Source organism: Nelumbo lutea, chromosome 6, assembly GCF_056320005.1.
Source record: "Nelumbo lutea isolate HS-2025 chromosome 6, American lotus-T2T, whole genome shotgun sequence".
Taxonomy (NCBI): Eukaryota; Viridiplantae; Streptophyta; class Magnoliopsida; order Proteales; family Nelumbonaceae; genus Nelumbo; species Nelumbo lutea.
The window spans coordinates 21951841-21978973 of record NC_142689.1 but is presented as its reverse complement, the minus strand read 5'-3'; the positions used below and the strand labels follow the sequence as shown (position 1 = coordinate 21978973).

General features: G+C 35.5%; 2 protein-coding genes across 2 annotated transcripts; one reads left to right on the top strand and one right to left on the bottom strand.

Moving 5' to 3' along the window:
- Positions 1–1434: 1434 nt before the first annotated feature.
- On the top strand, positions 1435–15152 carry LOC148847885 (coiled-coil protein). The gene is made up of 5 exons (XM_088952540.1): positions 1435–1728; positions 1908–1957; positions 13811–14043; positions 14266–14395; positions 14630–15152. The coding sequence occupies exons 1-5, from the start codon at positions 1554–1556 to the stop codon at positions 14783–14785; spliced, it is 744 nt and encodes a 247-aa protein (XP_088808666.1). The 5' UTR covers positions 1435–1553; the 3' UTR covers positions 14786–15152.
- Positions 15153–22053: 6901 nt separating this feature from the next.
- Positions 22054–24276, bottom strand: LOC148847884 (cytochrome P450 704C1-like). The gene is given in 6 exon segments (XM_088951555.1): positions 22054–22504; positions 22592–22698; positions 22701–22791; positions 22886–23227; positions 23316–23600; positions 23722–24276. Coding segments are annotated over 6 exon segments (1464 nt in total). The 5' UTR covers positions 24154–24276; the 3' UTR covers positions 22054–22297.
- Positions 24277–27133: the final 2857 nt, after the last annotated feature.

Sequence of the window (27133 nt, the reverse complement as noted above, 5' to 3'; positions counted from 1 at the left end):
GATGCATTGAGAGGTCCTTGGTTACAACATGGCCGCCTCCCTATTATTCAACATTGTCCTTCTCATCCTATGAAAGTAGCGGAGCTGATTGATTAATCGACAAGGACTTTGCGAGTTATGATTCAACTACTATTGCCTTTATCATCTCCATCACACTTCTAGTTGCTACTAATGTAATGAATCATAACCCCTACTCCACATAGTAGGTATACCTCATCTTTTGGATACCGTTTAATTAAAGATGACCAAGCCAGTACATCTACTTCATACTACATTGCAAGTTAAGTAACATGGAAGAAGTTCTGGAGTCCTAACACCATGAGCTCAAAACTTTTGCTTTTCATCTGGCGTATGTTACAAAATGTTATTCCAATTAGAACTAGACTCAGTATGGCTTTATGACATATTGGCAACTTATGTCCATTATGTGAGCAATTAGAGGAGGCCAAAGAGCATCTATTCCTCCATTGTCCAATTACTCGGTTAGTGTGGTTTGGATCAGACATCACTTTCAGGCTCGACTCCTATCCCCACCAAAGTGTTAATGAGTGGATTTCTCGCCACTAGGACTCCAATGAGAACCACCTCCCTCTTTGCACCAAGTTCGTCATTATACCGTGGAACATACGGCTTGTCTGTAATGCTCTCATCTTTCAAAATCAAGTTTGGAGACCTGAAATCATTATCTACAAAGCTCACCCTCAATGGATGCTACTTAATGAAGTTGCTTCCCAAATCTACGCTCCTCAACCATCTGATGTTGCTGCTATGACTCAAATTCGACAATCTCATTGGACTCCTCCACCCACTGGCTATGTCAAAATAAATTTCGATGGAGCAACTTCATCTAATACTTTAGGAGATGGTATTGTGATGCAGGGAGCAAATGGTGCTTTTCTATTTGCTCCTTCTATTCCCTTGGAAGCTTCTTCAGCTTTGCTTATCGAGACTACACCTCTTTGGGAGAGCATCAATTTTGCTATTTCTTTAGGCTTAACCTCCATAATTTTTTTAAGGTGATGCAAAATTTGTTATTCTTCTCTTGTTGGATGATTCTTCTACACCTCAATGGAGTATTCACACTCTCATTATGAATTGCAAGAGATATCTTATTCACCTTCCTTCTTACTAAGTTACTTTTGTTCCTCGATTTTGTAATCGAGTTGCACATTGCCTTGCCAAGCATGTTATTTCCTGTTCTTCCTATGTAACCTGGTCTTTACCTCTTGGCTCCCTAATTCTTAATTCAGAATATAATGTAACTGAGTAATTTATGAATTTGCCTAAGGGCGTTTTCGGAAAAAAACCGTATGCACAAGTGAATATTAGGAATTATGATCTGCTGCTCACAAAGGGCGCCTCACACTGAACTCACAGGCACATCTCACCATGCATTCTCGTGAATAATAATGTATACGGGCGCCCTGTGTGAGTAGCAGATCTGGTCTCTAATATTAGCCACTGTTGGTGATACCCCGGCTTTGGCATGCGGGTGAGAAAGGATAAAAAGAAACAAAAAAACAATAGGTTAACTGTAAGCGGGAAAACGAGCGATGGGAGGAAAAGGGCGGAGGCGGAGAGAGAAAAACTTTCTAGCGGCTCATGGAGGCTACACTCGCCTCCCGCCTCCACCGAAACCCGGCGAGGTCGATGCTTTGCCTTCCAAACTCCGTCGGATCATGGAGTTCAATACAACCACCATCGCTTCCAAACCTCGAACAAACCAAGGTACTGCTTCTCTGTTCCTTTGAAGTTAAAGATTGATTTAACAAGAGAAGAATCCTCTTACCTTTAAAATTCACTCTTATCTTTCTGGAACTTGTCTGACTGTCTGTTACTTCCTAGTTGTTTGTGAATTACTTTTTTTCTAATAGTTTTTTTTTTTTTTTGCCTCATGCGCCTTTCAGAATATTTACAGATTTCAACGGGCGACGAGCACAAGCGAAGGCCAAAACAAGTAAGGGGCTTATTTTGAGTTCATTAAAAGTGTCACGAGTAATTCTGAGTTCTACCAGTCATGCCTTACTTTTATTTCTTACTTTCTTAAAAGGCAAAAACTATGATATGAAACCATTGTTGCGTTCAATCATTGCTTGGTTTTAAGCTCCCCATAGTCATTGTAATTGCGATGACGTTAAAAAAAAGGAAAATGGGTTAAGTTTTAATTTGGTATATTCAAACAAGGGTACCTTTATCTTTATTGATCAATTCACACTTTTGATCTCCCTTTATAGAATCCAATTTAGTCTTGAAAACAAGCCAAAAGTGACTCTTGCGCTGGGACTGACTAAGATAAGCCCATTTATAACCCTTAAAACACTCAAGATTGATTTGAACTCCTAAAACAATTCCATATATCCACTACTAGTCATACTAAAACTAAAGAAACTAAAAACAACTTCAAAATAGATAAACACTAGAAAGATTCAATTCTGATCATCAATTTATGTGTTGATAGCCCTACACCTTATCAGTAACATGGCCATGCATATCTCGGAACAGATTGCATTTACATCTTGTTGAACAGGTCAATGTTTTAAAAGCAATAAATGCAACTATAGTGTTTCCTACAGCCTGAGATGCAAGGCATGCACTTAAACAAAGCTGGATACCATCTATAAAAAAGATTTAAAAGTGAAAGATTAAATATATAACAACATGCGAACGTATATTCGAAAAAAATATTAAAATTAGAGCATCATGTTATTAACACAAAGTTTGTAGCGCTGTATGTTTAGGATAAACTATTCAAACTCTAAAAATCATACTACAATCTGTAGTACTGTAAGCTACTTATTAAAACATTTTTTGATCATTAACTACATATTTTTTTGGTAAGTAATAGCAAATTTATTAATTAAAAATCAAAGGATACATAGAACAAACTCCGCACAATGAGGCATGAGGTCCAGCCTCTAAACTATACCACAAAGCTTACAGTTGAGGTTAGTTCATCAACACATAGCAGAAAATCAGGTGTGGCACATCCTGTAATGCTTGTGATCCTAGGCACAAGTTGCCTTTTAAAACTTGTATTGAATAGAAGATGAATTTCAAATATCAACTTCTCTTAATTCTTAAAAAAACTCCAATACGATCATGACCCTTTAAACTAATCAACCTATTCCTATGATGTCAAACAAATAAGAAAACACAACACCATTGAAAAAAGCAAGAGATCTGGGCAAGTTCCAGCTTGTCCATGTGCCAAAAGTTTTTCACGTTTGAAAAATGGTCTGGTGTGCTGGTCCTACCAACAAGTTCAAGAAAGTCTACAAGAAAAGAAGCTCAAAAGATAAAGGTATGAGTTTGAAAACTGCAGAGATTAAGGGAAACAAGTGTCAAGAGTCTCAAGGGATTCCAATACAACGGCCGCCAGCTACTGTAGAAGATTTGGAGTTGAGGCCAGGAAAGGGGTAATCGAGTCAGCGAAAAGGGGTCAATTACAACTACATCATTCAGGGCGGGCGAGAAGGGGGGGGGGAGTGGAGATTGATGTTTTGGTTGATATGGATGTCAAAGTGGGCAAGAGTTTAGGGCGGGCTGTTTTTTTGGGGAGGAGAGGAGTTCACTAGGAAAGCTTTTGAGAAGAGCAAGAGAGAAGAAAATGAGAAGAAGATTGCAATTGGGGGAGGAGGGGAGGCTTGGGATGAAGAAGGAGTCAAAGGAGATGGACAAGAAGAAATACTTGATGAGGAATTTTAATCTGTTTGATCTTGGGAGGGCTCTCAACTATTTAACTCTATTTTGTGATCTTAAGTTGGTGTTTTATTCTGTTGTTTGTTTTGTGCTGTAGATGGATGGGTGTAATCTTAACACCCTGGTAGTTGTCTGTACCCAAGCCTTTTCTTTTAATAAAATTTTTATTTTTACTTGAAAGCCTTAGCCTCTTTATGAAAACAAGAAAAACCTATATCTCTTAACCTTTGAAGTATCATAACTAAAGTATAAATTTTCAATCATTCTAGTTCTGCATGTGTTTGGTGTTTCAAACAACTCCGTTGCAAAATTTCCCAGCGTCTGATTGGCCTTAGACTTAAAGCTTGTTGGATGTTTTTTTACCATTTGATATATTTATTTGAAGGCTCTCTTTTGGTTCTAATGGAAAAATTTCCAACTGCTAGAATGACTTATCTTAGAGCACATGGTTATAGTTTTCAAGGTGACTCTTGGCCCTCTAATCTCCTAGGTAGGATTGTTTTTTTTTTTTTGGATAGATCTCCTAGGTAGGATTGCTAAATCACTAGTCTCTAAAATTTGCATATAAGAGACATGGCAACAGTGGAGAGTGCCTAGAGTGGAGCCTCGACAACAACATTGGAGAACGTCTTTGCCCTTGAGGAGTTAGATAGGATGTCTTTTCAATGGGAAGATCTAAAGCTCTAGGGCTGGATGGCTTCTCCATGGCCTTTTACCAGGAGTACTGGGACATTATCAAAGGAGATCTGTTGGAAGTTTTCAACGAGTTCTATCATGAAGGGGAAGTTTCTCGAGAAATAAATTCAACTTTCATAGCTCTGATCTCCTTTGCTGATCGAAAAAAAAAAGACTTTCATAGCTCTGATTCCCAAGAAGAAGGACGCAAAAGTATCAAAGGATTTTAGATCAATAAGTCTAGTGAGAAGTCTCTATAAATTCATTGAAAAAGTCTTAGCCGGGAGATTGAAGGTGTTACCATTGGTAATTTCACAATATCAAAAGAGAGTTTGTTGAGGGAAGACAAATCATATAGATAAATTTTGGTGGCAAATGAGTGTAGTGGAAATGAGGAAAAGAAGAGGAAAGGGGTGGTGTGTACATTGGGTTTAGAGAAGGCGCGTATGATTTTGTTGATTGGTCACTTCTCCTTGAGAGATACTAGAGAGAACTGGTTTGGGTGGGCACTTTGATGGGAGCTCTATGGGAAACCCGGGAATGGTAGGTATTGGTGGTGTCTTTAGGCTCTGTTTGGTTTGCTAGAAGGAGGTGGGAAAGATGGAATATTCCTAAAATATTCCACTTTCCCATGTTTGTTTTGTGAGGCACACGAAAATGGGATGGGAAATAGAGGGACACACTTTCTCAAAAACTGGGATTTGGGGTCGCACAAAAACAGTGCGACCCTGGTGAGAAAATAAAGGGAAAAAGTATCAGTCTTGCTTGTTAAAAGAGTTCTTTGTCTGTTTTCTCCACTTCCAATGCCCAATAACAACGTCCAAGCTTCCAGTGACATTTTCAGATAGATGGTTGTCTCCACTTCCTATGCCCAATAACAACGTCCAAGCTTCCAGTGACATTTTCAGATAGATGGTTGTCTCCACTTCCTATGCTGCAATCACAGTGGGCCTGGCTGCCATGGTTTCTGACAACCAATGCCAATGCCAATGCTCCCTCTCTCTCTCTCCAGTGTTTGATTTCCTTCTACCATTTTACTTCGATTAAGATATAACCTATTTTTTCTTGAAAAAACAGTGCTCTTTTCTTCTCTTCAACTCTCCATCTCTTACTCTATGTTATCTCCCCTGTCTACTACATGGATATTACTGTTATCCTAATACAATGATTTCCACCAAATGTTTCCAAACACCACTATCCTTCCTTCGATTAAAATTGTGATTTTCATAAATTATTTCCAAATGCACTCAACTCATTCTGATAATTAATTATTTTCAGAATTTATCCAACTATAGAACAAATAGATGCCCTTCAATTGTAACAGATACAATGTTCAAAGCCCAGAAACCAATAAACGAATCCCAACTTTGGCAAGCCAGTAGTGTTGAAGCCCACCTTTAAATCTCCTCTAAACCTGAAAAATTGCAATCACCCACCATATGTTCGACCAAATTCCCTGTCAAACACCTTTGCTTGGAATAGTCTCATCCAAGTCCATGTCACCAGTCATGATCCCTATAATCTAATTTGGAGCCTATGGGCACTTGAAATCACTACAGGAAGAAAAAGAATTTATGAATCATGATACTATAGGACAAAGTGGGTTAAAGTGCCTTCTCACAAATGCCATTTCATGGATAGCAATGGTCCGTTGTTATGTGAAAAATTATGGATTCAATGAGAGTTCGAAACTTTTTAGAGGGACAATTGATTTTTGGAGCTAAATAGTTTTATTTTCAACTCTGATTTATGTAATGTTTTCTCTCAATAATTTTCTCATAAACCAAATGATAGAAAATGAAAACTTCACACTTTCTCATCCCATCCCATCCTTTTCCATCCCACCCAAATCATCCCACAAACCAAACAGAGCCTTAGAGATTCCTCAAGCAAAATGATGGCTATGTATTCAGGACCATAGGGTTAGGGGATTTACTGAAGGCTGAACTGTTGGCACTGCTACAGGGCCTAAAACTTGCTAAACAATCAAATTTTAAAAACTTGGAGGTTGAAGGGGATTGAAAGCTGGTTGTATCTTGGACTACCACTAGGTGTAATGTACCTTGGATATATAGACATGCTCTTAAGCGAAATAGAAAGCCTGGCAAGGGACCTAATTGCCACTTTTACTTGGACAAGGACTGCAAATGGGATGGTTGACACTGTTAAATAGGAGGTCTATAGACAGCAGTTGTTTTGGGCTTTTTGTAATCCATTTATTGAGCTTTTCTATTCAGATTTCTGATTCTTGGGTGAATGGAAACCCTTTCTTATGTAACTTAATCTGTCATATTTTAATAAAATTAATTTCTACTTCCCGATAAAAAAAAAAAACAAACATATGCTGCTTTTTTTTATCAGTAACAGGAAAATTTTATTAAGGTAAAAACACAGCTAGAAGCCAAGGGTAGCCTTGGTTAGCCCCCATTGTAAATCCAATGCTCTCAACCCTAGAAAACCCTTGGTTCTTTAACCTTACAACTGAGCCCAGAGACATTTGTTTTGCTAACTGATCAGCTAGACTATCATTGTATTCATGACCAGTTGGCATGGACTCAGATTAGCCAAACAGTTGGGCTTCAGATCGATTGAGGTAGAATTTAGAAGGGGATTCAAAAGTAGTTATCTCTTGGGCAAATACAAACAGGCATATCCCATGGACTCTTAGGCGTGTTATAAGGGAAGTGGAACAGGTTGCAAAGGACATAGGGGCAGAATTTAAGTGGATTAGAGTAGGACTGCAAATGGATTTGCTGACTCCCTTTCTAAGCAAGGAGTTAGAATACAACACCTGTTTTGGGCTTCTATGTAACTCACATATAAGGAAAGGGTTTGTCTACTATATATTCATTTTGTACTAGGCCCCGCTGTCGCTATTTTCTATTGAATGAAATAAAACTAAATTTCTGCTGATAAAAAAAAACTGATCAGCTAGTCTATTAGCCGACCCTGGAATCCACTGAAGTAACAGATGCATGTCCCTTGAGAATCTTCTAAACTTCTTGATTTCTTTTCTGAAGTACCAAGGAGTCGTTTCATTCTGTTTCAACCAGCTTATTGCTACTTTGGAATCTCCTTCAATTACCAACTTTCTCACCCCATCTCCAATGCCTTTTGCATCCCAAAAAAACACTGCAGTCAATTCCTTTGTTGAGGAGTCACCTATTCCAATAGGACCCGAGTATAAACCCACAATTTCTCCATTTTCATTTCTTATCACCTTCAATTACCAACTTTCTCACCCCATCTCCAATGCCTTTTGCATCCCAAAAAACACTGTAGTCAATTCTGCTGTTGTGGAGTCATCTATTCCAATAGGGTCTGAGTATAAACCCACAATTTCTCCATTTTCTTATCACCCTTCCTATTCCAGAAGGATACAAAAACTGCTTCCATCAAAATTCAGTTCAAGAAAACCTGACTCAGGAGGGTCTCAATCTCTTAAAATTTTCTTCTTGGAAGAGGGTAGGGCTGCAACTGTTCCCCACTTCCTTATCACATCATCACAAGTCAAGCCTGAGAACAAATTCAAAGACTTTACTCAAAGTGCCACTTTTGCCAAAATCCCTTCAATCAACTTTCTTACTTCTTTTCTTTTTCTCAAAGATTTGCAAGTATCTTTCCTCCCAGAGCGTCCAAATCACTGCTGCCCTTGTGCATCTCCACCAAAATCTCCCCCTTTTTTGGCCACCTGGAGGTAGAAGGGTCAAACAACCTGTCCAAACTATCAGGGGTGTTCCACCTGCATCCAAAGAGAGAGAAAAACCAATCCCAAATACACTGCTGAGAAGAAGTGGCCCACACTGATGAGAAGAAGGAAAGAAAGGTTATGGAGTGGAAGCCGCCAGGTCGCAACAAGGTTAAGTTGAACTTTGATGGGAGTTCTATAGGAAACCCGGGTATGACAGGTATTGGTGGAGTAATCAGAGATTCCTCAAGCAAAGTGTTGGCTATGTACTCAGGAACCTTAGGGGAAGGTGATTCCTTAAAAGCTGAACTATTAGCTCTATACAAGGGCTGAAGATTGCCAAGCAAGCAGATTTTAAGAATTGACTAAAAAAAAGTGATATCTTGGACCAATTCAAGCAGTAATGTCCCTTGGATCTACAGACATCGATTAAGGGAGATAGTAAGCATAGCAAGGGAACTTAATGCCTCGTTCACATGGATTAGGAGAACTGCAAATGGTTTGCTTGACTCTTTAGCTAAACAGGGAGTTCAAAGGCAACAACTTTTTTGGGCTTTATTGTAACTTTTTCTGATGCATTGTTTCTTTCTGCTGTAATTCTGTTTCAATCCTATTAAGTGAATGGAATTCTCATTTTGCTGATTAAAAAATGGTAAAATACAAAAACCTCCCCTGAAGTTTTTGACAATCATAAAAACCTCCCCTATAATTTCATTTTAATAAATACCTCCCCTGAACATTTGAGAAACTCGACAAAACCCTCCCTTCCGTCACCTTTCTAGGCGGAAAATGTTAGACTGATGCACCTGTTTTTTCCAAATACCCATTCTACCCTTTTATAAATTACTAGTAAGCATGCACATGCTTTGCATGTGACGATTCTAGATGATGATAATGATAGTAATAATATATCCAAAATTTTCTATGAACTTTTGTGTATTTCTTGTTTTTATATTTTATATTTATTATTATTAATTGGATGTAGATTGCAAAATCCAAATCTGATTACATAAATAATACCTCATCCAAATACGTGATAATTGGATTGGGTTGTGATGTTTCAGATATCATTGACAAGCCTACCTGCTTGGTAGGGATGCAAACGGATTGGATCGGATTCGAATCAAGGTATATCCAAATATGATCCAATACTATTAACAACAGATCTTATCGCATCTCTTAAACATGGATTTTAATGCGAATCCGATGAGGAAACAAGCTAAATATTTGGATATGAGCCATTCCAATTTAATTTAAAAAATCATAAAATATTAAAAGAAAATTAAAATATAACAATTTAAATAAAGAAAAAACAAAAAATACAATTATCTTTTCAACTATTTTTATCATATATACATTTTTTATAAAAAATAAATAATATAACAAATTTACAAAAAATGCAATATGATATATTTATAAATAAATAAATAACATATGTGTGTGTTATATCATATCGGATAGGGAGTGATCCGAATTTGACAAAAAGGATTGGATTGGATCATGATTCGATCCATTTGCACCCCTACTGCTTGGCTAGATTCTTCATTTTGTAATGTTTTATTTTCTTGTTGTATCAATTTTTTGTTCATTTATAAAAAAATGTAAGATTTAAATAGATTGAATTGAATGTGGTGAAACATAGTAGTTCAATTTATTAATTCAGAAGTAGATTTAGAGTGAGTTCATACAACATCCCAGGGAGAGGCGAGAGTTGCATCCCCTCCTTGAATCTTACAAGTAAACTAGGAAAGAAAAGCAAGAATCACAACTGAGCCCAAAACAATTATTCCCTATTTACCCCTTGCTTGGCTAACACATCTGACAAAGTATTTGCTGATCTCACCACCCACTGTACAATGACCACCAACATATTCCTTATCAACCTACTAAATTTCTTTTATTATCATTCATCAAAAAAAGAAAAAAACATAGTAGTTCAATTTACAATTTAAACCTCACAATTAAATAGGGACTAAATTCAAAAATGAGTATTTTAGTCAAGAAAATTCTACAATCTTATTCATATTTTTAATAGTAGTGTAAAAATAATTGTTGTTTATTATACATATTTTTTAATTTGATTACATAAATGTGCCTAATTTTTCTACATTTTTTATAATTTTCTATATTTATTTCTATTTTAAAAATATTATTACCTAACTATGACTTCGTAGATTGATCAATTTGATTCAAATGGTTGAATTGCTTAACCACCACTTGGATAAAAAATGGTTTTATTTTTGAGTCAATTTTAAAATATATGGATTTGTATTGTTAAAAATATTGACATAGATCTAATTAGTAGCATTTATTAGTGAAAAATAACTCAAAAATATAGGACTTAATAAGAGAAAATTGGATTTGATACCTTAAGTATAAGACTTAATTAGAGTAGATTAAATGAGGTGGAAAGTAATATTTAATCTTTTTGGTGTATATTTTTTTGTTCATTTATCAAAAAAATGTAAGATTTAAATAGAGTGAATTGAATGGGGTGAAAAGTAGTAGTTCAATTTACAATTTAAACCTCATAATTAATTAGAGACTAAATTAAAAAAAATGAGTATATTAGTTAAAAGAAAGTTGCACAATCTTATTCATATTTTTAATAGTAGTGTAAATATAGAATTATCAATGTGTTCAATTTTTTCTATAATTTTTTTTTTGTATTTTTGCGTGTAAAAATAATTCTAATATGTTACACTTACTTTTTGTTTAATATGATAAATATATATCATTATAAATGTGCCTAAATGTTTTTTTGCAAAATTTATGTTTTTTATTCATTTTTGTATTTTTATATTTTTTAACTTTTATTATTTATTTATGACATTAAAGGTTAACATGTTTGGCCCAAAATTTGAACTATCGATCTTTGCCAAGCAGTAAAATAATTTCATTTTTGGCCAGTTCTAAATTATGTATTCCATTTTCATTACCAATAAAAATAATTATTGTTTATTACACTTTTTTTTTATTTGATTTATAAAAATATTATAAATTTGTCTATTTTTTTTTACATTTTTTGTAATTTCTATATTTATTTTTATTTAAAAAATTATATTACCTAACTATGACTTCATAGGTAAATCAATTTGATTTGGATGGTTGAATTGCTTAGCCACCACTTGAAGTAAAAGTGGTTTTGTTTTTGAGTCAGTTTCAAAATATATAGATTTATATTGTTAAAAATATTGACACAGATCTAATTTAATAAGATAAAATGGGAGTGAATAATTTAAGTATAAGACTTAACGAGAGGGGATTAAATGATGTTGGGAAGTAATAATTGAAGTTACATTTTCGACCTTACCATTAAAGATGGATTAAATTCACAATTATGGGCATTTTACTAGCTATTAATAAAGCTGGCATTAAAGTTATAACAAAATGGCTTTTATACCCTTTTTCAACAAAGAAGTATAGGGATAATTTTAGTCCAAAAAAAGTTTCACATTGCATTTACACTTTTATATATAGTATAGATTTTACATACAAAATTACTGAAATAACCCTGCTTTAACTCGATAAAAACATTATAAGATGACCGTTAAAGGAGGTTGTTGTCAAGTTAAAACAGGGTTATTTCAGTAATTTTGCATGTGAAATAATTTATAAAAGGGTAGAATGGGTATTTGAAAAAAAACTGGTGCATCAGTCTAAAATTTTCTGTCTGGGAAGTTAAGGGACGGGAGGTTTTTGTTGAGTTTCTCAAAAATTTAGGGGAGGTATTTCTTAAAATGAAACTATAGGGGATGTTTTTATGATTGTCAGAAACTTCAGGGGATGTTTTGTATTTTACCCAAAAAACCAATCCCAAATACAACAAGGCAAAGGGGCAGGAGATAAGCAGTTGATAAGCTGTCTCATCATTAGACTCATACAAATAGCATCGATTTGGGAAAGGCACCAGCCAGATATTTTTCTCTGCAACAAGTCACTGGCATTAATTGCACCGTTGAAAGCCTCCAGACAAAAACCACTCACTTTGGGGGGATAGGACGACACCAAACTTCTTTAGCTGAGAATGACACTACAGGTTGAGAAAAAGACGACAAAGACTTGAAGAAAGAAGCACAACTGAAAGCCCAAGGCACCAGCCAGATCTTTTCCTGTGCAACAAGTCACAGGTTTTAATTGTGCCATGGAAGGTCTCCAGACAAAAAGCACACACTTTGGGGGGGGGGTAGGATGGCACCAAACTTCTTTGGCTGAGAATGATACTACAAGTTGAGAAGACGACGACAAGGACTTAAAGAAAGAAGCACAACTGAAAACCCCTGAAGGATGAAGAGCCTAGAGCCTACTATCTTGTTTACTTGTGTCCTGGAAAACCTCATCAAGAGCTTGTAAAAGGTTTGAAACAAGGCCCAGTTCTGAATCCCTCAAATTTATACAAAATCCCAAATTCCATCTAAACATAGAAAGAGTGGAGAAGGGAATAAAAACTCAGATTGGTTTTTCTTTGAGGGAAGATAGAGCAAACAAAGAAGCAAACATATGCTGCTCCTTGAACAGAAAAACTGTTAAGTTGGAATTTGTGAAGTCTTGCATGAATAATCTTTAGCTGATATCATAGTTGTCAAGGCAACACTAGGTGACATGGCATCAGTGGAGGGTCACCTCACTTAAGCACTTCCTTCTACATGGCACTCTAAAATATTTTTATATTTTTAATTTTTGAGATTGTAATAATGAAATAGGCATTATCACACTAAATTAATCATTTTATGGGTTTATATAGTAATTTCTTTTTATTATTTTCTTATATGTTAGGGTTAAATCAACACACATGTTGGTGTATGCTGTATTTTTTTGATAGTAAAAGGAAAGATTTCATTAAAAAAGGAAAGAGTACAAGCTGCAAATGTATCATGGAGACACCATCAAGACAATAGGTGTTGGTGTATGCTGTATTGAACCCTTGAAGGCTTCAAAACCAGAACTGATAAGCAAGGAAGAACTTAAAATTGTCCAATCAACACATTCTTCTTTTTCTTCATTCCTTTCCTTTTTCTTTTCCTGGGAGGCTGGGAAAAAAAAGGGGCTCCCCCTATATTTTCTGAATTTCCTTTTCTTTACTTTTTTGCCTTTTCTTCTCATTAATATGTTGATTTTCTATGATTGATCTTAATTTTAACACTACATGATTCCACTGCTTTGGGGTGATTGAAGCGCTTGGCACTTATCATTCTTGTAAATATATCCTATTCTTTTTTCAAATAAATAAAGTTATAGGATGGAAGAGCTTGCCTTTTCATGACCAGTTCTTTAGCCTTACAAATGAGTCCCGAGCATTGTCCAAATCAATTATGATTATTGCTGATAAAAATCAATTATCATTATTATTCAGAAAATTAAGAATGTGGAGATCATTTCTTAAATGTTTTGCACTAACAATAAGGGAGTCTAGGCAGTGTGCTGATGAATTACTGCACTATGGGTTATCATAGTCACGGGGAATTAGAGAAAATAAATATTTGTTAGGGACTTTTCTTTTGTCTCTTTGTATGTAATATTTGCATTAATGCATTAATGTAAAAGGTATTGGAGGGGCTAATCCTCCTCCTATAGAGTATGACCTGACTTTTCCTAATATGCATCATGTACAACTACCACAATTTAGGGGCACAAAGATGTTGTTCCAATAATTACATAATTTATTGAAATTCAATTGTCCAAACTCCTCTAACATAAAAGTATATTCTTTTTGTTGACAAATTTTACTCAAATCTGATTCGTTTGCAGAAACTGAATCGAAAGGATAAATCTGGTTGTAATACCAGTGATTTCGAAGTGGATGGTGATGATGAAAATGTGACAGTTCTCAAATCCAATGATGATGAGAAAGTTTCACATAAGGATGACCATGATAAAAGAAAAAGAAAGAGAAAGAGGAAGCAGGTTCAAGACCACCGATTTGATGTATCGATGCAGGATCTTGGTATAGTTGGCTCAAAGAAATGGGATCGCAAGAAAAGGTAAGCATTTTAGGAGTATTTTTTACCAATAGGTGTAGCCACACTAATTTAAGGATTCAAAGTAATAATAAGCACTGAATTTTTCTGCCTTCTTGATATCTTTTGATAGATGATGGGAAAGTGAGAGAAGTCTATCTGTTCCCGTTATTTTTTTTTCTTAGTGTCAACTCAATGTTGTTTATCATCTTAAACGTTAGATTATTAGAGGTTATGTTCATATAGGTACCTGGAAGCAAGAAAAATGAAGCACAAGAAAGCCAAGACAGAGGAGAAGCTAGACTTCCCTGGGCGTGAGGAAATCAAGTTTGGAGAAATAGTTGAAGCTCCACCAAAGTTGGTAGCATTTCCCAAGGTATCATCTCCATGCTACTGAACGTTTTGATGTACATAAAAACTGAGAATTTTACTAATGATGTTTCGAGAAAAAAATTGTGCTAATGAGATGACCGTTTAACACAGGAAACACAAAACATATGTTAAACTTTTTTTTTGTTATATATTCTGTAGTGTAATGATGTGATTGTGAAGTGTTCTTTTTTTCCTTTTTTTTCTTTTTCTTTTTAAATATTCTTTGTGGCTTTTGAAGGCATTGAAGACTTTCCAAAGTGCTTCGCATGAGAGACTTCGTTTGCAGGCTGTTGAGGCCTACAGGAATCGCAAAGGATGGGTATCAAGACCGGGGATTCATCTTCCTCCGGTAACAGCAACTCCATCTCCTTTAATGGTGCAAGCTCACGTATGAAACAATTTGAACCCTTCTCATTGCCTTTTCTACAAGCCTAGTGAGGGGACATATCTTCCTCCCATAATTGCAATAACATTTTATGAAGTCTGTATAGCGCTTTCCTTCGCATCTGTCTTCTCTACAGGCTTGGTGATATACGTCTTGTAGTCGAGTGCTCATGTAGTTCTACTCCAGGAATGGTTTTAATCCTGAATGCTTGTTGCCTTTGAGAGTTCCCTATGAAGTAAAAGAAAGAACAGTTTTTATTTTATTTTCTTTTTTGCTTTTATTGCAGAATGGAGTGTATTATCTCTTCTATTGTTCTTGTGTCGTATAGTACATGAGTTCAACCTGGATTTGAATGAGAATCATCATTATCATCCAAGCCAAGTTGTCCCAACCATTTGAATGAGAGAATCCAAGTTGAAAATTTAAACCAGTACGTCCTAGAATTTACTTCAGTCGAATGAAGAGGTAGAGAGACATTTGACTCCGGGAAGAGCTAAAGAGGCTCCACTCTCCAGCAGTGATTTCCCTGGACTTGAAACGCAAGGTTCCAATGGACCTTGTGAATGCATTAGTCTTCAGAGCATTGTCGCATTGACATGGACAAAGGAATTGGGATCAGACGCGTGTCTGGAGTCTATCTCTGCATGATGAAAATAAGGATGCAAACGGATTAGATCGGATTTGAATCAAGGTATATCTGAATCTAATTTGACAACGTTCATGGTGGATTCAATCTGATCCGAAGATTCGATTAGATCTGATGGGCAAGGATCTGAATTGGAATTCGATTGGAAAGTCGGATATTCAGACCTGATCCGATCCGATTTATTTTCTTTAAAAATTAATAAATTATTAAAAGAAAAATAAAATATATGAATTTAAATAAAGAAAAGTAAAAAATACAAGTATTTTTTTTATTATTTTCATCTTATGTATACATGTTTTTTATAAAAAATAAATAATATAACAAATTTACAAAAATATAATATAAATTATATATTTATAAATAAATAACACATGTACATATGTATTATGCATATATTTATATAAATAAATATATAACATATATTGGATCGGATAGGGGCGATCCAAATCCAATCCGAAGATCCGAACAGGGGGTGATCCGAAATAGGTCAAATAGGATTGGATCTCAAACTTTATCATGATTTGATCCATTTGCACCCTTACTTAAAACTTGCATTTCCAAAATGAGTAAATTACTACTAACAAAAGGTGTTTGTATTTTTTGAATTCTATCGTATTATTATATTATTTGGAGTAAATAAAAAAAAGTTTTCTTTATTACCTAGAAACATTTCATAAATTTTTTTTTATATATATTATTTATGTGAGGTATTAGAATTTAATACACATCCACACAAGGTAAATATCAGAAATGAAAAGAGTATTAAAAAGGCAATTTGAAGATTTGTATCGAGATAGGCTTTGGATATACATGAATATGCATGTATATGGTGGAAAAATTAAGGCATCCATGTTTCTAGGAGAACAAGGAGGAGGAGAGTTAAACATTTATCTCTTTTTCGTTGAATCCTTCAATGTTTAGTAGATCTACACGTTTTGATGTTTGGAATGCAAAATGTGTTTGATTTTATTGTTATATCTATGCTGTTTTAGGCTTTGTATTATATCTATGGATTTTCCCCGAAGAAACTTGGAAAATCCAGAAAACATAATATAATAAGTTCTAAATAATTTTTATGGTAGAAAAACAAGTATAAGTTTTCTCTTAATTTTTTTGTAACTTATAAAAAAAAGTATAAAAATAAAATAATTATATTAGTATTTAGTGGCAACTAATTAAAAATTTGAATTGTATATTATAAATATCTTGGAAATCTAATGGACCTAATATATTTTTTAAGCTAAGGTAATTTATTTCTGTAAACGATTAATAAATAATTTAATTTGCAATAAATAAGTAAATAAGAACATATTGATTATCTACAGAAATAAAAATATTATTTACAAAATTAGCTTAATTTACATTAGTAATTTTTAAGAAGTTAAACTCATTGGGTTAATAATTTCAGAAGTTCACAAAATTAAAAGAAGAAAATATAGAATGGTTAAATGATTAAAATATAATAGTTGTTTTTGATTTTATCTTGGACTACTTGATTCATGGATCCTATACATTTTCTTGGATATAATATGTCTATGATACATTCATGGATCCTATAATTCTATTGTTTCGGAAACCAGATTGAACCGGTTGCTCATGACCCGGCCTTATATCAGGTTTGACCATACCCTAGAAATTAGAATAGGTAGAAAAATGCTCAAAATCGGCTGATCGACCAGTTTAACCAGAAAATTAGTGGACTGTTCCCTGTTTCTTAAAATCGCCCGAGTTTCAAAATTCAAATGACAAGATTTGAACCCATGACCATTTTCTCATGCGTCTTGTCTTGTCTTGTTACTTTTAATCCACTTTATTATTTGTATTTATTTGTGAATCTTTAATGTACATTTTACATTAATGAATATATATTTGGCGTAGAAACAAATCAACAAGCATGTATTTTAAAGAAAATGTGAGTTGGGAGGTTTGAATTATGCTTAATTAATTTAAAAATTAAAAAGCCAGCCATCTATCCACCACAACATAGCATGGCATTATTTGTGTAATATATTATTTATAGTATTTATGTGTCTTGTTTGACATGGTTGAACCTCTAAGGCTCTAACTCGTAAACCTCTTCCCTTTGTGGTTCTATGTTTGGTCCAGTTATCTGTATAATTTTAAAGGCTTAATCATAATGACATTGGAAGGGCCTACGCCAAAATTATGAATATGCATGTCCTAGTTTAATTTCAATGAGTTTTTGATAGATAACTTAATTTCTATATGAACTTGACAAGTTTCCAATATTTCCATCAATAGATTTCTCTCAATTAGAATATTAAATGCCTGTTCGAGAAGGCTTTGCCGCTGTGGCTTTTGCCTTTGAGAGATAGGCCTGCCAGAAAGCCTATAAGCAATGTTTGGTAAAGAAGAAAAAAAAAAAAAAAATCTGGGGGAGACCAATTCAATTAAGTTACGGGAAAATGTATGGTGCCAGGGAAAACATGATATGAAAAAGTTTTGACCAATCCCAATCCCATGAATTTTGTATTTACAGCAAAAAGATAATTTATGGCACATAAATGCTGCGAGTTATGATTGTAATAGGTCTTCCCAAATGGCTCCTAGCTTTGTTGGTAAGACAATAACCTGAAGGGTTGAATTGAAAGACTACCACCCAAGTCTGTCATAAAACAATTGAGTCCTGATTTCCTTGATGTAAAAATGGTATTAACACCTTGAGAGCATGGCCTTCAGCTGCATATTAGGAATACCTTCCACACTTTTGTATTAAATTTATGGGAGATGTTCTCAATGTACGATTGGATGCCATCCTCTCTGTATTTGCACGATTTTTGCTTTATGGACCCCTCTCAAAGTAGTTAAGATCATGTTATAAATTTAGTTCATCGATGACTTGTTCTTGAAACGCCTTTCACTAATTTTTTTGCTTGCTTTTCATTGTTATTACAATGCCAGTCTTACATGCCTGTGGAGTTTAGCCCTTACAATAACACATAGAGACACCTGCACTGGATGACTTGCTAAACAACATCATGGACTCCAATGCCCTCTACTTCCATTCAGGGCAGGTCTCTTGTTTAGGTGTTTGGGGAGATGTGATCTTGATCATTAAGGCTGCGTTTGGAAATGATGCAAATAAGTGTGAATGTAAATATATATGTAGCGTAAAAATGCCCATATGAATTGCAAAATTGGATTAGTTTTGCATTGGCAAATTTACCTTCTTACCAAATAGATTTTTAGCTTTAATGGATGCAAATACTAATTCCAATAAAGCATATGCCTTTTTTTTTTTTTTTTTTAATCAAAAGACCACTTGAATGCAAATTTACTTCTTTTTTTATTGATGTACTTTTACATCTTATTATCAATGTAAATATGTATTGAAAAATGTGTTTTATGTCATTTGTCAATGCAAAAATGTAATGTTGCCAAATACAGGCAAAAGTGAACTAGAGTGCAAATTTACACTCACTCCATATGCATTATTTCCAAATAAGTGTGAATGCAAATATGTAGAGTGTAAAACGGTCCATATAAATTGCAAAGTTTGGTTAATTTTACATTGACAAATTTACTTCCTTATCAAATAGACTTTTAACTGTAATGGATGCAAACACGAATTCCAATAAAGCATATGCCTTTTTTTTACCAAAATCCTACTTGAATGCAAATTTAATTCTTTTTTATTAATGTACTTTTATATCTTATTATCAATATAAATATGCATTGAAAAATGTATTTTGTGTCATTTATCAATACATAATGTAATGTTATCAAATACAAACAAAAGTACAAATTTACCTAGAACCAAGATTTACACTCCATTTACATTATTCCCAAACGCAGTCTAAGGTATTAATACAAGTCCAAACTCTAGAGCTGGGGCCAATATACTTGGGCTGCATATTTTGGCTCTTGGGCCAGTAGATAACATGATATTCAACCAAGAAATAGTATTAGACTCCAATGAAATGACAGGTTCTAATGGAAATAAATTCATGACATCATTTGAACCGTTTTTTTTTTCTAGTTTCAATTGTCATGCCCATGTTCTAATGGGAGGCAAAATCTATCATAGCTGACATGCATATTTAATCTTGTTGGTCTTTATAGAAGGTACATCTTGTGAAACATGAAATTATACTTTGTAAAACATGAATTAATGAAAAGTAAATAGGCCATGAGACATCTTTAAAAGGGTATTGTAGTGTAAATATTCTATACATCATTTGGTTATAGGGCACACCACAGCCATTATGGGAATGTTTGGTATCATTGCCTTTTTTTTTTAAACAGCATTCAAGCCTTAGAATTTAGTAATGTAACTATGAGGGTCTGTTTGGTTCACAGCCGGAATTGGAATAGTATATTCCCATAGTCTGTTTGGTTCAGACAAAAATGAAAATAATGGAAATTGAAGTCAGCAGGAATAGGATTTCATTCCCAACGGAGAAACAGGGAATGGCCATTCTTTCAAATGGAGGAATATCATTCCAGCAGGAATAAGAATGAGATTCTGATTCCGCAGAATCAAACAGTTGGAATCAGAATAGCTCATTCCAATTCTGATTCCAGACCCCTATTCCTCTGAACCAAATGGGGCCTGAGTTCTTTGCATGTTTTATATTGTTATTTAGTGCCATTAGACACCACAGAAAAAAAGTAAAAAGTTCGATTCCATTGCACAAATGTAAATGACATTTTCTCCAAAATTTGTTATCGTAGTCTTAAGACATTTTATTTGAAATAATTTGAGAGTTTAAACAAACAATAAAAGTGAGAGAGAGAGAGCAAAACTAGGTAGCACTGACATGAAAGAAACAACTTCAGTACAAAAAACCTACTATCCAATATTTGATGCGTGTGGCGTGTTTTTGAAACCATTTTTGGATGGTTTTGAAACAGAAAATATAGTAGTTTATCCTCTATATCAAAAATCTTGAATGTTAATATCACCTCACTCAATTTTATCTTGAAAATATTTTTCAGAATCTTAATGTTAATATCGCCTCACCCAATTTTATCATAAAAATTAAAAAATTTTAAAAAACAGGCAGACCTGGCAATCACAGAGAAAAAAGGAGCCAAGTTCTTCCTCTTAGGCTACGTTTGCATGCGGTGTAAAAAGTGGTTCGATGTACTTTTACACTCCGGTTCAGTTTTGCGACCATTTGGATGGAGTGTAAAGGTAACACTGAATATCAGTGTAAAACTTCACCTTCAAACACTTTTCACCTCGATAATCGATGTATATTATACGTCGTTTTTTTCAATGTAAAACTCGACCGAAAGGCTTCTCTCTCGATGTAAAAGCTACGACTCTTTCTCCTGGCACCTTCCCTTCTGGCTTCTTCACCGTCTCCGGTGCCTCTGCGTTGCCTTGGTTCTAACCGCCTTTTCAGCACCCGCTGGTTCTCCTTCCGTCGTTGCAACCTTCGACGCTACCGGGATAGTAAAAACCTGAAGCCCCCTTTTTCAAGCCTCCCGCATCTTCACCCCGATCCTCTGTTTCCCTGCCGTCTTCCTCCGTTACTATTCTTGTTACTTGCTCTGAGTCCAACCATTTCAGATCCATGGCCACCAGTTTATACGACTGAAGTCCTTTCCCTTCTAGCATCTTTGGACCCTCCACCACTGTTCTTACCATAAACACCTCTCCCTGCATCTCCACGTAAAACCAACGACTCTTTCTCCTGGCACCTTCCTTTCTGGCTTCTTCACTGTCTCCAGTGCCTCTGCGTTGCCTTGGTTCTAACCGCCTTTTCACCACCCGCTAATTCTCCCTCCGTCGTTGCAACCTTCGCCGCCGCTGGGACATTAAAAACCTGAAGCCCCCTTTTTCAAGCCTCTTGCATCTTCATCCCGATCCTCTGATTCCCTGTCGTCTTCCTCCATTACTGCTCTAGTTACCTTCTGGCTCATAATTTACACTGATCTTCCAAACAAACATCAGTGTAAAACTTTTACATGACCGGTTCATCTTTTGCACTTACCTAGTGGGCCGTTTTTCAAATACATTGATGTAATTTTGTATTTACACCGCATCCAAATTAAGCCTTAAAAGAAATCTTCCTTAGCTAGGGGGTGAAAGCAAGTTGGGTACCTAATAAGAAGATTTTATATTATACTTCTAGGCCAGGCCCATTTAAATTTCAAGAAAAAAAAAATGAGTTATGTAACTAGCCGATAAGGAAAACTTTTGGACCCTAATATAAATAAAAATAATCATTTTAACTTTTTTTAAATTACCAAATAAGGGTAAAAGAACTGTTCAAATATGAGTTCTTCTAAAGCAATTAGAACACATGAAACACCGTATACGAATCGATGGTTTGGTTCCAACTACTAAGCTTGTTAAAGGTATCTAAAGTAATTTTGAACACCATTAAAACCTGAAAATCGAGATTGGAAGAGGTTTGTGAGTATGCTAAGTGGAGAAGCAAGATACATAGAACGACATGCAAGAACACAAGAATGGGCTTTGCCATTTTTGCTTGTAGCAAGTCAATAATTATAAGGATGAGCAAAGAAGTAGAGATTTGTGGTCAATATTTATTAATCTTAGGGGAGATTTATTCAGTGGTTTGGAGGAGGAATGAATGGGTAGAGGGCTAAGGGCCTGTTCATTTGCTCTTAAGTGTGACATCTGAAAATGCAGTAATTAGAACTTAAAATGTTGTTTTGAATTCTGAAAATGATCAAATATACATTTGACTCCATATATGAGAGTTTTTTGCTTGTCTTTTTGAGCATTAGAAAACAAAAAGTTTGACTCTCTATAGGAGAGTTTTTTGCTTGTCTTTTTGGGGTGTATCATTAGAAAACAAAAAATTGTATGACATTAAAAGATAATAAACAACCAATTTTTTTTTAAAGTTAAAAGATTCTTCTCAAACAAAGAGGCCCTAAATCCGTTCTGAATCTTTCAAACCGAACCTGGAAATAGCACCAAGCTGGAGGCCTCCATTGATGTGAAGCGTGAACATTGTTCTGTAAGTTACTGCTTTATTTTCGTCTGCTAATCTGAATCGGAAGAAGCGCAACAGCACCATCGCTACTATCTTCATCTGCCTATACGCGAAATCCTTCCCCAGACACATCCGAGGGCCCGCCTGCATCAACAAACCCATATCAATCAATCAAACCCACAAGAAGTGTACATCTGCATACAAACATTTAATCTGCTACTGAGTACTAACATGAAATACTACAAATTTGAAGGGCGATTCAGGTTGGAAAACTCCGGTTTTGAGCCATCTTTCCGGCCGGAAATCTTCAGCATCTTCTCCCCAAAGGCAAGCCATCTGCCCATGGCATAAGCAATGTAAAGTACGGAATCTCCTTTTCTCAGTCTGAAACCATCTGGAAGGACATCATCTTCTACCGGACACCTCCCATCCTACCATTTACACACAATTTATTCATCCAACGTTACTACTTTTTAAGCTTGATAAATAGGTTGCAGAGATTGGCAAGCTAGAGAAGATAACTACCACGGGGACGGCAGGATAGAGCCTCAGAGTCTCTGTTAATGCTGCGTGGAGATAATGCATCTTCTCCATTGCTGCGTCGGTTAAATTTGAGATGACGAATTCGTCGATGTTAGCTTCATTGGGTTCACCGTTGAAGGCTTCTGTAACTTCTTGTGCTATCTTTTCTTGTATGAGAGGGTGCTTGCAGAGCATGTAGAAGAACCATGAGAGGGTGTTGGAGGTTGTGTCTTTACCGGCAAACATTAAGTTCAGAATTATGTCTCTGAGATATTGATCGTTTAAGGTCATTGGATCCTTCTCACTTTCCACAATAAACCTCGAAAGTATGTCTTCCTTTTCATTCTATCAATCCAAGAGCTTTAATTAACGAAAATGAAGACCATGTTGGAACAATAAGCAAAATTATTGGAAATCCTGGCAGCATACTTACAGAGTCTCCTTTTACAGAAAGCTGCTTCCTCTTGCTTTGAATTAGCTCGTAGATCAGATCATCTATGATTTTTATGTTCTTCTTAAGTTTGGCTTCCGACCCCATATTAAGAAACCTCTTCACCTTCCATAAAGGATCGGCATATCGCCAAGACACCAATTCATTCGATTCATCAAATGCTTTTATGAACGAAACTCCTTGCTTGCTTGATCCCCCCAAGCAATCCAAGTCCATCCCAAACCCAACTTTGAATATGGAATCCAAAGTGCATCTCATCAGTAAATCCTGCAATAGAACGACGGTATATGTATCAATCTTCGTTACACAGTGAAAACCATGACTTCATAGATCAATGAAGTATGTTTGTTAGTGATTATTAATGGGTTATTTATTCCTGACTACTTACTTGTATGTCAAGCGTCTGGTTTGTGATGGCAAATTCCAGGATGATCCCAGCCAACTTGGCAGCCTTTCTTCTGAAAACAGCACAGCTGAAATCCTTCAGGACCCTGGTAGAGAATTCGAAGCTTGCGAGCTTTCGCTGTTGACGCCATCTATCGCCATCGGCGGCAAAGATGCCGTGCCCAACGAGATCTGTTAATATGTCTTGATTGTAGTGGCCTTTGGAGTATTTATCAAAATTGTTCTTGAGTACGTATTCGATGTTTCGTGGATCTGTCGTGTAGATCTGACTGTGTGATGGAGCAAGGAAACGGAAGGTTTGATGCGTGCGTGCTACTTGGGTCAGGTAGTCGTATATCCTGCTGAAATGCAAGAATTGATGGAAGATGGTTCCCTTTACTGGGGCGTATCGAGAGTCCATGAGCGACTTCCCCATGGAGATTTTCGCTAGTAACGCACAGAAGCAACTGAAGAGAAAGAAACAGAGCAACTGATGCAACAGTGAGAAAATCAGAGACGAAATCCATCTCTCAACTAATTAATTGGAAGAGAAATTAAGATGTCGAGGAATGAACTTGAGTTTCAAGCTCTTGGATATGTTTTCCTGTATTGAACAGAAAGAACGGTGTTTGAATACAAATCACGTCATATCATCATCGACCAGAAAGAGCGCCTCACAACGACCTCACACGTACATCCCACCATGCATTGGGAATATCTCGTATTTATATGTTATTATTCACGGGAGATGTTCATGTGAGTTCAGCTTGAGACTCCTTGAGTGAGGAGTAGATCCCAATTCCACGGGAGACCAGATGTAGAATGAAGTGTGGTGGGAATAATCCAAGAAAATAAAAAAATTGTAGAGGAAAAGTTGAATATAGACCGGAAGAAAATTATGCAATATCACAGATATAAATTCATCACGTCATTACTCTGTTTTTAATTCTTGTTCTTTGTCTCTAATGTTTAAGTCACAAGATCTAAAGAAAAGGTAATTCGATTTCACTCCACCTCAAAATTCATAATGCGATATCACAGGCCAGCTTTAAGGCACTCGAGATTTTCTACTCATTTTTCCTATCCGCTCTGAATCGGAGTCATATACTTATCTATCTAAATTGAGAAATGTGTGATAGCAATTTAGGGCCACTAGAGAGTGGATAAAAAAAATGAATAGGAAATTTGGGCTCAGCTTAAGGGGGTTGGTGGGGGTGGGGATAAATACGAGTTGGGATCACCTATTAATAAAACAAGTTCCAACACCCTATCATTAATCTGACACCATACACATCTTGCTATAAAACTGGGGCTCACTATAAAAGTAGGACCTGCTATGTATGAGGAGTTCAGATCTGTGCCCCACGAGGAAGGACCCCACAATGTCTCACAGCACATCCCCGCCATATATTAAAAACTAAGGTTTTAAAAGCTGATCCAGAAATAGAACCGTTCTAGCTACCAATTTTTGGGTCAACGGTTCGATTGTCCAAGTCGAACGATTTGGATGGTTTGCTATTAGGGCAAATGCTTTATGAGTTATGAGATTTGAAAAAGAAGAGGAGATGTTGTCAACTGAGAAAGAATAAAAGAAAGAAAGAAAGGAGAGGAAAAAAGAAAAGAAGAGAAAGGAAAGGAAGAAGGCGGAGGAGGGAAGGAGGGAAGAAGAAGGAAGAGGAGGTGATTTGATGCTCACCGATGATGAAAATGGTGATGGCGATGGCAATGATGACAGTGACAACAAACTCCAAGTTCTCAGATCTTCTTCTTCTTCTTCTTCTTCTTCTTCTACAGTCAATGGTTTTTGACCTAGGAACGGGTTAGGATTGAAACAGAATTGTTTGCTTGGACGGTTTCCAGGTTGAACGGTCCGACCATTCGGATCAATAATGATTCAAAAACATTGTTGGAAACATCTCTTGATGATAATACCGGAATCGATGATGTCATCATCGGGATATGTTCCCAATACCGATAGGGATGTGTTATGGGACATTGTGGGGCGCAGATGTGAACTCATGTATGAGATGTGTGGTGTTAAAGGTTGGTAGGGTGTTGTATTCTACTGCGTGGTAATCTAGACTTCATAGATATATTTGGAGAAGTAATTCATAAATTCTATGGTGGAGTGGACCCTAAAAATGCCTATAAAAAGGGACATAACATACTTGTACTGGTCTAAAAACATTCACCTCTCAAATCTCAAGACAAACCACCATTACAAAAGGCAAAACATCAAGGAAATTACAAAATTATCAATTTTTGACTTTTCAACAGGTTTTTCAATTGTCAATTTTGACTTTTCAATAGGTATCCTTAAAAACCTATTCAAGGATACTAGTTTAAGCTTTTAGGTTGAATGGTTGTTTGAGATGGTATCAAAGCATATTTTGACAAGTTGTTTAGTGTTACATCTCATTTTCTTCATTATAATTGAATAAGTTTTCAATCCAATGGACTTTTCACATGAAGAGGCCTGTTAGAGAATAAGAACCTATTTACCTCACCTAATAGCTTAAACTTTTAGGTAACGGTTTCTTGAGGAGTTTGGATTATGTCCCAGCAAGGCAAACTGTACATTAAAAACATCTCACCATGGGAGGTCCTTAATCTGTATCCTTCCTTGAGACTACTTTGGTTGTAGCGACACTTGGCCTGAGCTTACAAGTATCCTTCACTTTCATGCATATACACCGGGATACAAACGGATCGGATTGGATTCAAATTAGGGTATATATCCGAATCGGATCCAACATTGTTAATTGTAGATCCGATTGGGTCTGATAGACATGGATTTGAATTCGAATCCGATTGAGAAATCGGATATTCGGATCTGATCCGATCCAATTTGTTTTCTTTAAAAATTTATAAATTATCAAAAGAAAAATAAAATATAATAATTTAAATGAAGAAAAAGAAAAAAGCACAAGTACTTTTTAATTATTTTCATCATATATACATGTTTTTTTATAAAAAATAAATAATGTAATAAATTTACAAAATACATATATATATATATATATATATATATTATATATTTATATAAATAAATATATAACATATATATCGCATTGGATGAGGGGGGCGATCCCAATCCGATCCAAAGATCTGAACCAATAGAATGAGATCTCGGATCGGATCAGATCCATTTGCACCCCTATACACTCTTAGGTTCAAGAATTTGGATGTCATCCTCGCAGAATCCTCATATCCATCATACAGCATTTGCAGCTGTGCATTGAAAACATCTCTGCAATTCTGGAGGTGCTGGGAGGAAGAAATCCAACCTTCAACACTTTAACCAACTTACAGTGGGTGATAAAATTACCGACTTCCCATTTTGTTCTCTAATTTTCCATTCATTCACTTCTCCGTCTCTATTCTCATTTAAATATCTCAACGTTTACAAGAAAGTT